Source organism: Netta rufina (genome assembly GCF_964035555.1).
Source record: "Netta rufina genome assembly, chromosome: 1".
Classification (NCBI taxonomy): domain Eukaryota; kingdom Metazoa; phylum Chordata; class Aves; order Anseriformes; family Anatidae; genus Netta; species Netta rufina.
In genome coordinates this window covers 142,732,453-142,747,437 of record NC_140123.1, presented here as the reverse complement: position 1 = coordinate 142,747,437, position 14,985 = coordinate 142,732,453, and the positions used below count along the sequence as shown (strand labels likewise).

The following is a 14,985-nucleotide window of genomic DNA, read 5'->3' as shown; positions in this document are numbered from 1 at the left end:
GAAGCTGGGGAGGTAGGAGAAGGCCTGCATGGGGTGAAAGTAATTACAGCTTTTTTACATTAAGTAAAATGAATAGTGGTTAGCATTTGCATCTCACTAGACTGTTAGTCCTATCCAGGAACTGATGGCTGCTTTAAAGGAAACAGTTCTGCAGTCAGAGCACAAATACAATAGCTATTCTACTCTGATGAAAATCAAGAAACGGGTATCAGAGACTAAAATGAATGTGCGAGACAGGAGGTAACTTGCAGGAATTCCCTTCTAATTTGAGAAAAAAGAGAGAGTTTCAGTGGAATCAACTGCTGGGTAAACATTTCCTCAGTGGTGGTGTATCACTAGCATTTTTTGTCGAATGTTCAGCTATGAAAAAGAGAAAAGAGATAAGCGTGGTCTTGTGGCTGGCTGTCCAAGCATGCTGCTTCCGCTGCTCTTTTCTGCTGAATAATTGAAAATGAGCAAAGAAAGGCAGGTTTTACAGCTACTGTGATATATTAGTACAATTATGATGACAGGACTGATGTTGTGAAGGAGAGTTCAGAGGAATAGAGGTATATCAAGGGAATAACTTACGGGTTCAAGCTTCATATTAACAGTGCGGTTAGTTAAAACTGTCACTGTTTTTTGCTGTAATCTCATATGTATTTAGGTGCCTTGAGTCGTAATATTGATTTGTGTATGAAGAAGAAATCTTTTTGTAGTAGCGTTTCCCCAATTAGCCTCTCACAGAAAAATAAAAGAGAAATGTATTGCTTTTGCTCACTTCAAAACACTTTCACAGCAGCATTGTCAGCCTCAGGTCTCATTCCAATACTCAGTGCAGTGACCCACCATGGTTTTAAAGAAGCATAGACTCTGTAGGTTTTAAAAAATACAAATGTGGTAATTTGCAACAGCTGAAGTAAATGTTAAAGCTGTTGGCACCCTACATGAGCTGCTAAATGGTAAACCTGGTTGTTAATATTGGCGAGGTTCTTTAGTCTGTCTAGGTTGTTACTAATGAAAAGTACATATACAAAATCAACATACCTGTCTGATTACTGCGTTTGGCACGCCAGACTTAGAGTAGTAACAGGAAAGAAGTGTCAAAAGCGTGGTAGCTATCAGTAAGAGAAGTTGCCGGTTTCTCATAGATTTAATCTCTTATGCCTTTCCCTTTTAGGCCTCTCTGTGTAATGCTGTCTGTTGGGCCTTTTCTTCTCCTTCCTCTCCATCCTCCTTCAAGTAGTGTATAAATAATCTAGACTGCAGTGGAATTCCACTTCAGTTTCAGAGAGAGAGATTGGAAGTACAGAGCTTTAGGGTGGACGTAATTAAACTAATATTGATTTATTAGATAATAAAATAATATTGATAAGATCCTTTGTTACTGTAACCCACAAGCTCTATGTATTTCAGATTGCTGCTGATGTTGAACAAAACTGCTGTATATATACTGGAAACACTTTTTGAAAATAACACAGCTGTGAGTGAGAGCACATAAAATATGTTGGAAGAAAAAAAAAACTGAATGGCTGGCACCATTCACACATTTTGTGTACTTGTATAGTGCTCAGAAACATTTCTAGCCCCTTTCAGGAAATAATGATAGGTACGAGTTTTACTAAGCACTTCATATGTGTTCAAGAAACAGACAATGTGAGAAGTTTCTCTTAACTAAGTTTTTTTCCTTGCGAAGCCTTCTTTTGATTAACTTTTTTTCCTACTTTTTGTTTCCCATTCATTTAAAGTGGATCCATTAATAGTAATATGTATCTAGGTATTATCTGTTGCGATGTGTCTTTACCATTGATATTTTTCTTGGCTTTTGTTCTTCTTCCACGTGAATGTGTTGTAGGGAACAATGTGTGCTTGTTTTGCCCTTACAATTGTACATGTGTTACATACAGAACACTATTTACATCTTGAAATACTTCAAAATTGTTGCTTTCAATATCTTTTAGTGTTAGTACCATTGTATAGCATTCTCACTTCTGTCTTTGTTTTACTGATTCTTTGTGACATAAACATTTAAGAACAGAAATAAGTGCACATAACTTCCAATAGATTAATTAGTTCCGTATTCATTTTCTTAACGTGAAGAGAAGAGCATGGTGTGTTTCTTTTCTTACAGATGCCTAACACACCAGTCAGCTTCTACGTAAGTAATCTTAACACCCAATGTGCTTCCCATCATAAACTTGTCATGATGTCTTACAGACTTATTTTACTATCTACATATTTTTATTTTTTCCTTAGTAGCCATGAGGACTTCCTTACAAGCCGTGAAGTAGACATTCATGAGGACTTTGTGCAGGGTAGAACAGACATATGGCTGTTTTCATTACCGTGCATTTTATAAAATATGCTCAAGCACAGAAGTTAATGATTTTCTTTCAAGTGATTGTCCGTACACGTAACACTTAAATTGTGCGATCATCCCATGTACAAGAGCAGATATTGTCAGCAGCATCTTTTATAGCTCTACATCACTCTTCTGTGTCCTCCCACTCTGCAGCAGTGATACCCAAAGGACAACGCTGTCCAAACACCACTCCATTTTTCTACTACCATTCTCTTTCAAAACAAAAAAATCACAGGCCATTTCTCACAAACTGTTGGCTTCCTTTCACAGTGAATTTTAGTGCACTAATTCAATTATCATTTGTGTGTTGGAAATAATTTTTCATCAATATTCTCTTTCTGCAAGAAAAATACTTTTTGTTCTTTCTGCAACTGATGATCCGCAAATGTACATATGCTCTAGATGTACGTGTCTTCTCGGTTTTTGTTATGGTACTCTCAAGAGAATGTGTTCAACCCCTTCTGCTGTCCCTCATGTTTGTAAAGCTGTGGCTAGCTTCATCACACTTCCCTCTCAACCCCTAGTGGAATTAAATTCTTCTACTGCAATTTTTCTTCTTTTGTCTCCTGAAGTTATTTTTCTGCATTTATGCAACATGTCAGGCTTGATTTCTAATCCACATGTCTTATTTGGCAGACATAATTTTTCAGTTGTCAACATATGTTGTCCTAATGAATCGGTCATTCTGCATCTCAGTCCCTGATCTCACCAATGATACGGAAACATTGATTGAGGATCTCCTACTTGGCAGTTCTCTTCAGCTCTCAGACTTCTTTCATTCAGAAACTCACGGTAACTATACATGTATATGCTGTTGCTATACTTCCAAATAAATCTTTTTTGGCTCACTTTGTGAGAGACAGGGACTTGGGAGGCAGCTATATGCAACACTGATACTAGCATTAGAACTTGTAGTTCCCATTCTGTCAAATCCACTGTTTGCTCGTGTCCAGCAACATATAAAGTACCAGCATCTCTGCTGCTATGTTTTCAGAATCTTTAATATCGGGTCTGTGTTTATTTGTGGTTCATGAACATCCTTGAACAAAGCTATAAACTACCCTAGACATGCTTCCCTCATTTGGAATTTACAAAGTCTTCTTTTATTCCACTCTTCAAGACAGCATGTTTTTTTCTTTTATTGCCATATTCTTCAGCAAATGATAATGAATACAGAGAGAAACAATTCACCACGGGCATCTCCTGCTTTGGATGAGTTGCTCAAGGACCCCAAGTGCTCTTTTTGAACTGTATTCTATGATAACTACCATTCAGATAATGTACTATGGTGTTCTGTCCTTCAACATTTACCCAATATATATATGCTTGAAAGCCTACTAAGTCAAAATATTTTCTAATCAGTGTAAGAGAGATTTCTCCGTTTGTGAGCAACATTTTTTTTTCATGCTTTTCTTGTTCAGAGACTTCTAAAAGTAGTTTATCAACATGTGGAACCAAATGAAGGAAATTCACCATGTACTCTTGAGCTTTAAAGTAACTATGATTATTTGCTTCTGAAATCAGATGAGACTGTAATACCTTCTTTTGGTACTGCAGCATTGTATGTTCACTTCAAGGTTCAGGTCCTTCTTGAAAAGGCCTGCAGGTTTTTACAAATATTTTTTTTCAAAGAAAAAAAACAGTAAAGATTCATTAACAAATTGATTATCAATTGCAAAATTCTGAAGTTCAGCCTTCTGATTTTGTCATAGCATCTTTCCTTCTGGGTTTGGCAATGTGGTAGTGCAATCAGCACTGCAGTATTGTGTTCTTCATTTCTCATCTATGAAAGCCCAAAAGGCAAAATCTGAATGATTACACATATTATGGGTTTATATGAGAATGGTCTTGCCCTGACTAGGTGATTGGCTAGTCCTAGAAATATTTTTAACAGTCAAAAGAAGCAGTTCACTGGTTTCACAAACTGTTAACTTATCTTTCCCAAGAGTAAACTGGAGAGATCCGTCTTAATTTCAATTCAAAGAGTGAAATTAAGCAATAAAGACTTCTGTGAATCTAGTTCAAGACATGATTACAAAGAAGTTTGCCAGGATACCTCAGACTTCATTGAACCTAAATGCTTTGGTGAAAACTTCCATCCTATTTCATGCATTTTCACAAAGCTTCATGTCAGATTACACATTACATGAATGCAGAAAAGATTAAATTGATACATTCTTTTAATATGCATCACTTGGACATCCTACCACTTCCTTCCTGAAGTGAAAGAAAAAGCCCAGAAATGTGTGTCAGTCACACCTCCTTTTCCTTTCAGGCCCTAAGATGGACACGTATTGGAATGGGTTTTGCTTACAAATCAGCTACGGGATCATAGTAATTTGTAGCAAAAATGTGTATTGGAGCTGAACTCTTGGCAATCCCACAGTGTCGACTGGGTTTTTCATTTTCGTTGTGGTGTTACCAATGAGCATAAAGGCAGAGCTATCTCCCCTGTCCTGGTTTAATTCCCTCTCTGCCATGGCCTCTCACACTTACGGAACTTGGGAGCAGAGTTAAGGGAGAGTCATTGAGATGTAGGGTAGGGAATACATCATGAAGAATCCAGGTAGTCTACAGGTAAGTAACACTTTTTTTCTTTCTTTGTAGTCACATGTATAAGTTTCATGAAAGGAGATTGCTATGATCTATCATTCTGCAATTTTATTAAAATAAACTTGCCCTCTTTGTCACGACTATTGTATATATGAAGCAACACAAGTTGTACTCTAATCCTCTACTTCAGAGGATCAATCCATTTCACCATTGGGGTTACCTACTTTAGCAGCATATGAAAAATCATGAGATGACAGTTATCTTTTTCCTGCAGTTAAAAACTTTATTATCACAACCTCGTCATCTGGATAGGGCGTATTTGTATCCTGTTCATGTTGAAAGATTTCAGATCTCTGTTCCATTCTAAAGCTGTTATTTTGTTCCTATTTGGTAGGGTGGGGTGTGTTTTTTTTTGTGTTTTTTTTTTTTTGTCTGTTTTGTTTTGTTTTTGAGTTTGCCAGAACTATTTGTAGAATTAAAAATCAAAATCTTCTATTTCCATAGAAAACTCTCAGTATAACTTAGTAGGCAGTGGTCATTATGATTAGCCCAGTTCTTTCTCCAAATACTTGTAACAATAAGGATAAAATATTTAATGTAATTAAAAAGAGGAAAGCAGCAGCACAGGTTGAAGGTTAACACGAGCCTATCATGTTTTAGATTTTAGAGCCAAACAGTTGGGAAAATATTGCTGGTAAATTAAAAGGCAAATGCTCTTCTTTACTTTTTCTCTATTTGGTTTGAAACAGCAGCTTGTATTAAAAATAAAAATATCAAATACTGATTATTTAAGCATGGAAAAAAAAAAAAGAGTTGGAAACAAAGTAATTATTTAAAAGTCTCCTGAAATTATTCTGCATTTTGGAGTCCTTCTGGTGTCTGGCTAAGCAGCAATCTTATGCTCCACCCAGACAGACATGGATGTCATTTTGTAAGGCAGGTAGACCTATTGTGGCACCAAAAACATATGCTCTCAGAGCTCTTTTGTTTATGAGATGGAAGATGAACTTTTGTAACTAAACTTACCTTACTGGATGGGTAATTCATATCAAACTGAAGTTTAATATCATCACTTGTAGGCATTTTTTTCTAAGTTAACACTTGTCTTTTTTTTTTTTTTTAACTTGCAAATCTTGAGCCTATATGTACAATCACATTTAATTTATTATATATGACTACTGATTTTTCAAGTGCAGGTAGTGCAGTACTGTCTTGAACAGTTTTGGTACCATCAATTACTCTTCCCCCTGTCCCTAAAGGATTTATCTGTCTGAACAGAGCGCTCTACTGTGTCAAATTATCCTCTTAAATTTTTGCCTGTAATGAGGAAAAGTGGGCACACAGTACACGTTATAATGTTTTATTCTGCAATGTTATTTTAAAAGTTTCCATTTTACATGCAGCTGTTCAAATGAACCATTCCCACTTCAGTTGTTTGAAATGGAGAGATGCAGTTTCACACTTCCTTGTCTGTCCATGAATAATACATCAAGAAGTACAGCTGATATTTCTCATGGAATGCAGATTGGCAAGTAAATAGTTTTCATGTCTGGCACAGTTAGTATTCTGTGCTGGGTGTTTTGTAAACTTTTTTGAATCTTCAGTTAGGCTAATCGTAACCATGAAGCGGTTTTGGAAGACTTTAGCAGTGTTTCAGAAGGATTCAGAAAGTATGAAAACATGTTCTGCAACTCTGATTTTTTGAAATGAAGTCTCTCCATTTGTTTCTTTAGAAATCAGCAATTACTTGCCCTGTGGTCCACTTTGGAAAGTAACCAACAGCGGAAAGCTGGTCCATCTGCAAAGTGTAACAAATTTCTTCTGCCTTTGCTAGTGGTTGAATGCTAGCCTTCATCTACATAAGGGCAGGGGTGCCAGGGGTCTTGCATTAGTCTGATACAAAGCTTTGCATCTCAGCGGAAAGGTTGTCTTCAGAAGTGATAGTCACGAGACTGCCAGAAATGATGTTCATATGACAGTATCCCTGGTATCCAGAGTTTTAGGAAGCAGCAATTAAGGTATAAGGTTCATTCTTTAAACTCCAGTGACTGATTTTAGTGTTACGAAGGTTGCAAAGTTAACTTCTTCCAAGCTAGATGTCTTTTTTCCTTATTCTTTATATGGTGTGAAACGTGGAGAGAGTGGAAACTTTCTGTAAGGACAGAAAACTAAGGGGTAAATCTGGCAAAAAGTGAAATGCAAAAACCAAAGAGAAAAATATTTCATTCCTCCACTGTTGCTGAGATGGCTAAAAAATCTTTGTGTTAACTTAAACATGCGTTAATATCTGATCTGAACCATATGATCTAAACTGATCTGCAAGATGAGAAATGCAGAAATCTTCTGTCAAGCTGCTCCTTTCCGATGGATTTGTTAAGCAGCCATGCTCCAAGACGTTCACATATATCTGTCAGGATAGCCTGTTCTGCAATCTTTTGTCCAAGCCACTACAGCAGAGGCAGGAGACAGACATTTATTTCCTTAGAAATGCTAATAAGGAGGGTCTTCTAGACAAATAAGAATGCTGTTTAGTTTGTATATAATTTTTTGAACTTATTTTGCGTGTATAAACCAATTGAACAGTATATTTTCTGAGGAGAGTTACAGTTTTCTTCACTGGTCTTCGTACATGGGTTGGACTTCCGAACCTGCAACTGTGAAGATGCTCTTAACTGAAGGATGTATTTTAAGACTATCTTGATACTTGGATGTCTGAGGTTCAAACTTCCCAGATGAACCCTTCATACTTCCTTATTAATGAAAAACTTCCTTAAAGACTTATGTGAACAATGGAAAACTCCGTTGGGTTAATGTTTACTTTTCTCCCACTTAACCTGGAAATGGCAAATTGCAAGACCACAGTGCTATGTTTCCCTTTGTACCATGACTGCTGCTGAATGTGTGAGCAAATGGGCAATTCTGCGTGCCTGCTGCCTTCCCACCAATTCTGGCTACTCTCCTTCTTTGGAACTCCATACTAATCTTTATTTACAAACAAACCTTGCTTAGCTACGCTGCGCTGCGTGATCTGACAAGACTGGTATGTCTGATGCAGAGGGCAAACACTCTTGCATTGAGGACCTGCTTTGCTAGCTTTTTTCCTTCTCTTTACTGTGATCTTCCTCCTATTCTTGCATTCCTTCATCTTTCTTTCCCTTGTGTGAAGATAATTTGCCTGCAGTTGCGCCTTGGTAGGGAGAAGCACATTTTGCTTGGCATAAAACTTGGTTGATTAAAAGGCTGTCATTCCAAACAAGTCTTCTTCACCTAGTCTCCCGTCATTTTCCAGGACAATCTACGTAAAAAGGATGATCGGATTGAAGAATTGGAAGAGGCACTCAGAGAAAGTGTTCAGATAACTGCAGAGCGGGAAATGGTGCTAGCACAAGAGGAGTCAGCCAGGATCAATGCTGAGAAACAGGTCTGCAATCTCATAAAGTCAACGGTAGTTCTCTAAGGAAACTAACCAGACAGTAAAGTACTGTTTCCCTTGCTTTACTGTGAAACACAGATGGTTTTCTTTGATGATCAGCTATCTCTGTTCAAATACAGCATAACTGAACCCATAAAGTTTGCAAAGCATTCATGATGATTTGTTTTTTGTAAGTACTATTTTCTTGAAAATAGAAATATAAGGTATCCTGTGCTTTAAGATATTATTTTCCGTAATAATTCTTCTGACCAGTCTTCCCCATCATGTCTATCTTCCTACGTGTAAAGATATTTACACTCACTGTGTTGTTCATTGCACATATTTGAAGAAGCTTATTTTTATTAGCATGGCCATATGTGTGGACCGCAGCCTCGTGTCATTTACAGTTGCACAGCTACAGGATAGAGAGACAATTCTCTTGATTTAAGGCAAGAATACACAGAGAAAACAGACACTTGTGTGTTGAAGCCGCAGGTGTAAATTTCTATGCATTAATTTATTCTGTGCCACAGACTGGATAAAAGTATCATGTATGTGTCAGATTTTTAACCTCCATAAGTAGTCATTAAGAAACCACAACATATGTAGTGAATAAAATTTCTGTGAGCTTTTGATAAAGTTTTTGAGTAGAATAAGCTGAACCTGGCATTCTTACTGTGTGTTTTGTGAACCTCTTCAGTGTTTTTCCACAGTTACACTGTTCCTCACTTGACCATAATTAGCAAACAAGGAGCATTTGGTCAGTTACATTGCAATGACTTTTTCTGTTTGTTATTTAAATGAAAAAGATCAGACTAACTGCATTTTAAAAGATTCTGGATAACCTTATGGAGTTCACTTTAAAGACTGCCATCTTTCTAAACTTTTTTTTTTTAGTTGTTATAGAAATGTTACCTTGGTAGTGAATAGGACATCAAAGAATAGATCTCCTTGTAAGAAAAATATGTATCTCACTAAGGAGCAAGTTCTATGCTGAGATGCAAATTAACCAAAATAGCATGCAATTTGTTACCTAGGGTGTCATAATGTTTTAATTTCTTTGTTAGAGGACATTGACAATTGTACTTTTGGGCACACAGAAGCCATGTAGAATTCAACCTTTTGTGATGGCTATGCTATAGACGCAAAACAAGATGCGTCTAGGGTTTAGTGAGTTTATGAGAGAGAGTTCTGAAGAAGGTTGTAGGCTGATTTTGTAGGTATTAGAAGTATCTGAAGTTAGGGAAATAATTACAAAGGTAAATGTAACTTGTAAATTTACACAAATATAATTATGGTGTTGGCTTGTATTAGTGGCTGATTACAGGTCATCTCAGTATTTAAAGTGAAGGGTGGGTGAAGTACAGTTTGTAGATGATGAGTAACTTATATTTGATTCCCTAGCAAAGAAGCATGCTACTAAGATTAACGCAGTAAAAGCTACAGACAAGTTTACTGCACAAATTGTCTCAATCTGCACAAGACTGCAGACTCAGAAACAAAAGAAACCCAGCCAAAGAATTATAGCAATATAGTGCAATTGGAAAACAGGTATTAGAGATATTCCATAAAATAAATTCTGCAAGTAAGTTTTTCACAATAACCTTTGTACAAGGATGTTTGAGTCAAAGATATCAAGATTAACAAAAATGTGACATCTGTTCCGTCCTAGATGAAAAGAAATGAAATAATGAGGAACGTTTCAGTCACAGGATGGAAAGGAGGGACAGGAGGGACTCATTTTTAGCCTGTTAGCATGAGCTCCTTATGGATGTCTGTCCACTGTGAGCTGTTAGCAGCAGGTTTATTGTGGAGAAGAGATAAGTCTGGGTTAGTAAAACAGGAAACTGTTATAGAAGTGAAATTTTATTTATACTTGAGACATCCTAAAACTAAAATATAGAAAGAAATTAGTGCTTAGGGAATATCCACAAATTTCAGTTTTGTCAGCAAGGAAACTTTTCAAACAATTCACCAGCAAAGCCTGATGCGAGGCAAACAATGAGGTCAGATGGTCAGAGCTTGGAGAAAATGGGGGGCAACTGGTAAATAGATTGAATGGGTCTACAATGTGAAAGATGAGGCAAGGCAGGGAACTGTGCAGTCTGAGGGTCGATAAGCCATGAGGACCACTGAGAGGCTGTGAGGACAGGAAGGGAGCCAAAAGAAGTAAGATGTGTGGGAAAAGATTGGTGGAATATGGTGGGCAATAGCATCGTAAACAGGAAAGAAATGTAGTAGTTAGGATGGAAGTGAAGAGGAGGAAGAAGGGTGGCTTGAAAGTAGTGGGATCAGAAGAGGAAAAGCTCTAGTCCGTACCAGCGCTGATTATGACAACTGTGTCTTACTCCAGCAGAAGAACTAAACCACCAGCTGTGACACACTGTACTTTATAGAATATGACCAACAATGCAGCACAAAGGAAAAGTAACCAGTGTCCTGTTCCAGTCAGCATCAGGAGAGCTGATGGGCAAAATGGGGTACGATAGGATTTTGGTTTTGATTAGTCAAGTAACAGATTGATAGCAAGTGTCTGTTTTACACCTCAAAAGTGAGGAAGGAACTTTCCTTCAAATATTTTTAATTTCTTCAATAACTTAAGAGAATGCTTGCTTTGTTTTATGTTCTGGTGAGGTGTTTTTTTTTGTTTTGCTTTGTTTTTTTAGAATCGTGAAACACTCTTAGCTTTACAGTTTTACAAAGGCAAGGCTTTGTTTTGTGTAGGATATTAATCTTTTGATCTCTACAAGTGATAATAATAGGTTAGAAACATTCTTAGACCAAATATGAATGGTGTGTGTTTGAAATTGTAATATTGTCCAAAATGATTATAATTTGCTTTTAATTGCATGCTTTTTCTTTCCTCTCTTCTGTTTATCTTGTTTTCTACCATTCTGCCACTTCACTGCCTGTCTGAAGCTGTTTAATGAATCAGTGCATGAGGTCAACCATTTTGGCTTTAAGTGGTTCAAGGTATGAGGACATCTCATCTGTGTGTACCTCTACCCCAATATTTAATGTTGTTCTTGTAGTCCTGTGTTGTGTAATCCTACCCTCCATCATCTTATGATATGTGGTTTCCTGCTACTTTACAGGCTTCAGATTTGAAATACACTGCATGTGAAGCTACTCAGGATTTCATGGTCCTCAGATACCCATTTCAGACTAAAACCTTGCTCTTTTTAATCCAGTGTTTGAGAATATCCTGACCATGTGTGTGAAGGGTTAGGGTTAAGTGTGTTAACACACAGTTTATATTTGGCCAGATTTCTCCAGCTGACAAAAGCTTCATGGATACGAAAGTTTGAAAGTTCTTCAACAACTTCTTTATTTCCAGTATATTCAGCTGGTTTTGTTGCTTCACATGTTGAATCCTGTATGTAAATATTACTGTAAATTACTTATAGCTATAGACTGTGCCTGATCCCATTAGTTCAACCCATTAGACTGAAATCTGAAAGTATACGGATATATGGACACATATTTTTTTTTCTTTTTTTAATAGTCTCCATAAGATTGCAGTAAGAGGCAGAAATTTATTGTATATATCATCTAAATCATAATCAGGACCATTCCCAGAACAATGCTTGGAATGTGTTTCTTCATTAAAAAAAATAAGGCTTTTTTGTGCAATAAAGTGAAACAGAAGTTCAGATTTTATAATTCAGTGACAGTAATAGGTAGTGTCAGGTCCTTGGCTCATGGAACACAGTATTACAATTACTTGCATTTTGACCCCTAATTACTGGAGGGCATAGTTCACAAATAGAGGAAATTAGCAATTGTACTAATCTGAGGTGCTTGTGCCCTCCCTCTCTTTGTTCACTTTTATCCCCTCGCTTCAGTGACCATCCCTTCAGTTTTACCAGCCTGAGTCTTGCTGGGGCCATGTTGTGAAATGGAGGAATGACCTAATTCATTAGTAATTATCTTACAGTTTTGAATGAGTTTTTTCACAGGGACCTATTTGCTAATCTCATTCATGGATCCCCACACAGAACAGAAGCACACCTGAGAAGGCATTGAATTGTGGGAGCAAGACACAGAAATGGAGCCAGGAATTACTTAGTATTATTTTTACCAAAATTGTATTAGTGTTATTGACAAAAATGTTTTTACCAAAAGCTGTTATTGTGGCCTTTACAGTAGGCTGATATTTCTAAGAGTGTGATGGTGTACTGCAAAATGTGGTGTACTGTAAAATGTGTACATCACATTTTATCATCTGTCCTATTTTATTTCCTTCAAATTTGAAAAGCGATAGTTTCAGAGTTTTCAGTAGTATCTCTGCTGATAATATGGTAACTCTGTTCTCTCATGAATATCAAATCCTGCTTAAGTGCTATCTCACTCTATACAGTGTCAGCTAACATCCAACTTGGTACCCTAAGAGGTTATGGCAAATAAACACATGAAAGACTAGCCATTGCTTATTCTCTGCTTTCTTCCTTAAGTAGTTCCTTAAATTGAAATTGCTGAGTTAGCGGTCTGATTTTGACACCTTCCATCAACATTTTTTGAAGTTACAGTTCTCAGTGGGAAATTTTAACTTAGGTTAAGTATATAAACTTATAGCTATAAATAGCTTTATCTGTGGTCATACACTGTGTCTTTTTATCCTGCACATGGCAGGTTTCTCTGCCTAGCCTTTTGAGAAGAAACAAAACACTGAATATTGTAATAGTACTGTATTGTTTAAACGTACGTTTAAACAATACGTTGGGAGGAACTAATTTGTTCCTCCCAATGTCTTTATAAGCTATTTCAGCAGGTTTTAATCTTCAGTCATGTAAATATGATGTGTAAAATATGTTGATAACAAAACTATTGAAATCCTCTGTCATATGTGCCCACTTCGAATTTGCATCTGTTTATTAGGAAAATATGGAATTGGTTAATAAGTCAGTCAGCTAGAACTTCCTCCCCAGTTCTTTCATTTTTCCCCACCTCCTGTTCATCAGGATTTCCCTATTGTAAGTACAGGATCTGCAGAGGTTTGAATATACAGTTCAGCCTCCAAGAGCCTTTTCTGTTGTATCTGTAAGGTTCTATACAAAAAGTCTACCCAAGTTTTGGATGATACTCCTCATCTGCACTTGCCATCAGACCACCGTTCTGATCCTGTTTAAACTTCCTAACATATACTGCTTTAACTATTTTTCTTGTAAGAATAGAAAATACATTTACAACATAATTATTATGTATTGGACCCTAACATTCAGCACTGACTATAATCAAGTATCATCTAAAAATGTGAAATAAATTTAAACATATCTCCTTTTTGCTGTGCTATTCTGTTATTGGAACAGATCTAAAATATTTTCTAAAATATGTCTAATGTAGGAGTTATTTCACAGCCCAAATTCTTACACATAGTTACTTCCTATAGGTCTCTGTAAGTGGAAGATATAAAGTGGAATTTCTCACGAACTGCTTACCTACAGCTGTTTTCTGAGCACAGTAGAAATGTCAGAATCTTGTCTCCTCTATAACAGATGCTGGATAGTTTGCTTTTAACTAACGTTTTCATCTGTTCTTCTCTATCTCTTATTGAGAAGTTTGGTAAACCAAGTGATTGAAGATCAAGGCAGTTATCCAAGCTATGGTTTGGGGGTGAAGCTGCTGGAGCCTGATTGCTTCCCATTGATTTGTCTAAGCAGTCTACACTCTATTTGGCTGAACTCTTGAATATTTTCTGCAAAACTCCTTTCTATAACAGTCTGCCAAACTCAATCTGTTTTGTGAGAGTATGTATATACATACACATACAAAGTCGTATGTGTATTTAATTCATATTAAGTTAAAATATGTACTAAAAAGTTAGGTTTAAATTTCCTGTACTGATATAAATGGTTTTTAGAACTTTTTAACAAAATGATTAGCCTGAAGTCTTGCAATTGTTTTTCAAGATCTAGAATGTTTTCATTCTTTTGTCTGATTCTTTTTGTTTGGTTAGAGGAAGTATTTTGGATATGTAAGGTGCACTGTGTCCATGGTAAAAATGGACATAGTGCATGGTAAAAATGACTGCCACCAGCTTCACAGATGTGAAGCTTCTCCCTAAATTTACTTTGTCCTCCCAGAGTAATTTAATGGATTGTGTAGCCCCTTTACAAATATCCAGATTGGTATCAAGTCACACTGCATACATGGGAGGGGTGATTCAGTATGTCAGGGAAAATATAGAATTCCTTCTGATTTCAGTAATGTACTTTTCAGGAGGTGTTACAGAGTACAGTTTTTATTCTTGTCATAGGTGTGTTCAGCTGTACCTATTTGGGGGTCTTTACGGATTTTTTTTCTTCAATGAATAATTAACAGAAATACAATAACCCCAAGCAGAGCTCCAGGCTGGGAGATGAGTGGTTGGAGAGCTGCCAGGCATAGAAGGACCTGGGAGTGATGGTTGATAGTCGGCTGAATATGAGCCAGCAGTGTGCTCAGGTGGCCAAGAAGGCCAACAGCATCCTGGCTTGCATAGGAAGAAGTGTGACCAGCAGGGCTAGGGAGGTGATCGTCCCCCTGTACTCGGCTCTGGTGAGGCCGCACCTCGAGTACTGTGTTCAGTTTTGGGCCCCTCGCTACAAGAAGGACATGGAGGTGCTTGAGCGGGTCCAGAGAAGGGCGACGAAGCTGGTGAGGGGCCTGGAGAACAAGTGCTACGAGGAGCGGCTGAGGG

At 37.2% G+C, this 14,985-nt stretch overlaps 1 protein-coding gene across 8 annotated transcripts in view; it reads left to right on the top strand.

Annotated features, from left to right (window-relative positions):
* The window catches only part of ERC1 (ELKS/RAB6-interacting/CAST family member 1), a 302,116-nt gene that overhangs the window by 169,781 nt on the left and 117,350 nt on the right, over positions 1 to 14,985 (top strand). For 4 of the 8 annotated variants that reach the window (XM_084302886.1, XM_084302887.1, XM_084302889.1 and 1 more), the window contains 2 exons: positions 8,184 to 8,315; positions 11,226 to 11,279. The exons of 2 other annotated variants lie outside the window; for them this stretch is intronic. In XM_084302886.1, coding sequence (XP_084159012.1) covers positions 8,184 to 8,315; positions 11,226 to 11,279 — 186 coding nt within the window. The remainder of the gene's footprint in view (positions 1 to 8,183; positions 8,316 to 11,225; positions 11,280 to 14,985) is intronic. 2 more of the 8 variants (XM_084302890.1, XM_084302888.1) reach the window with 1 other exon arrangement.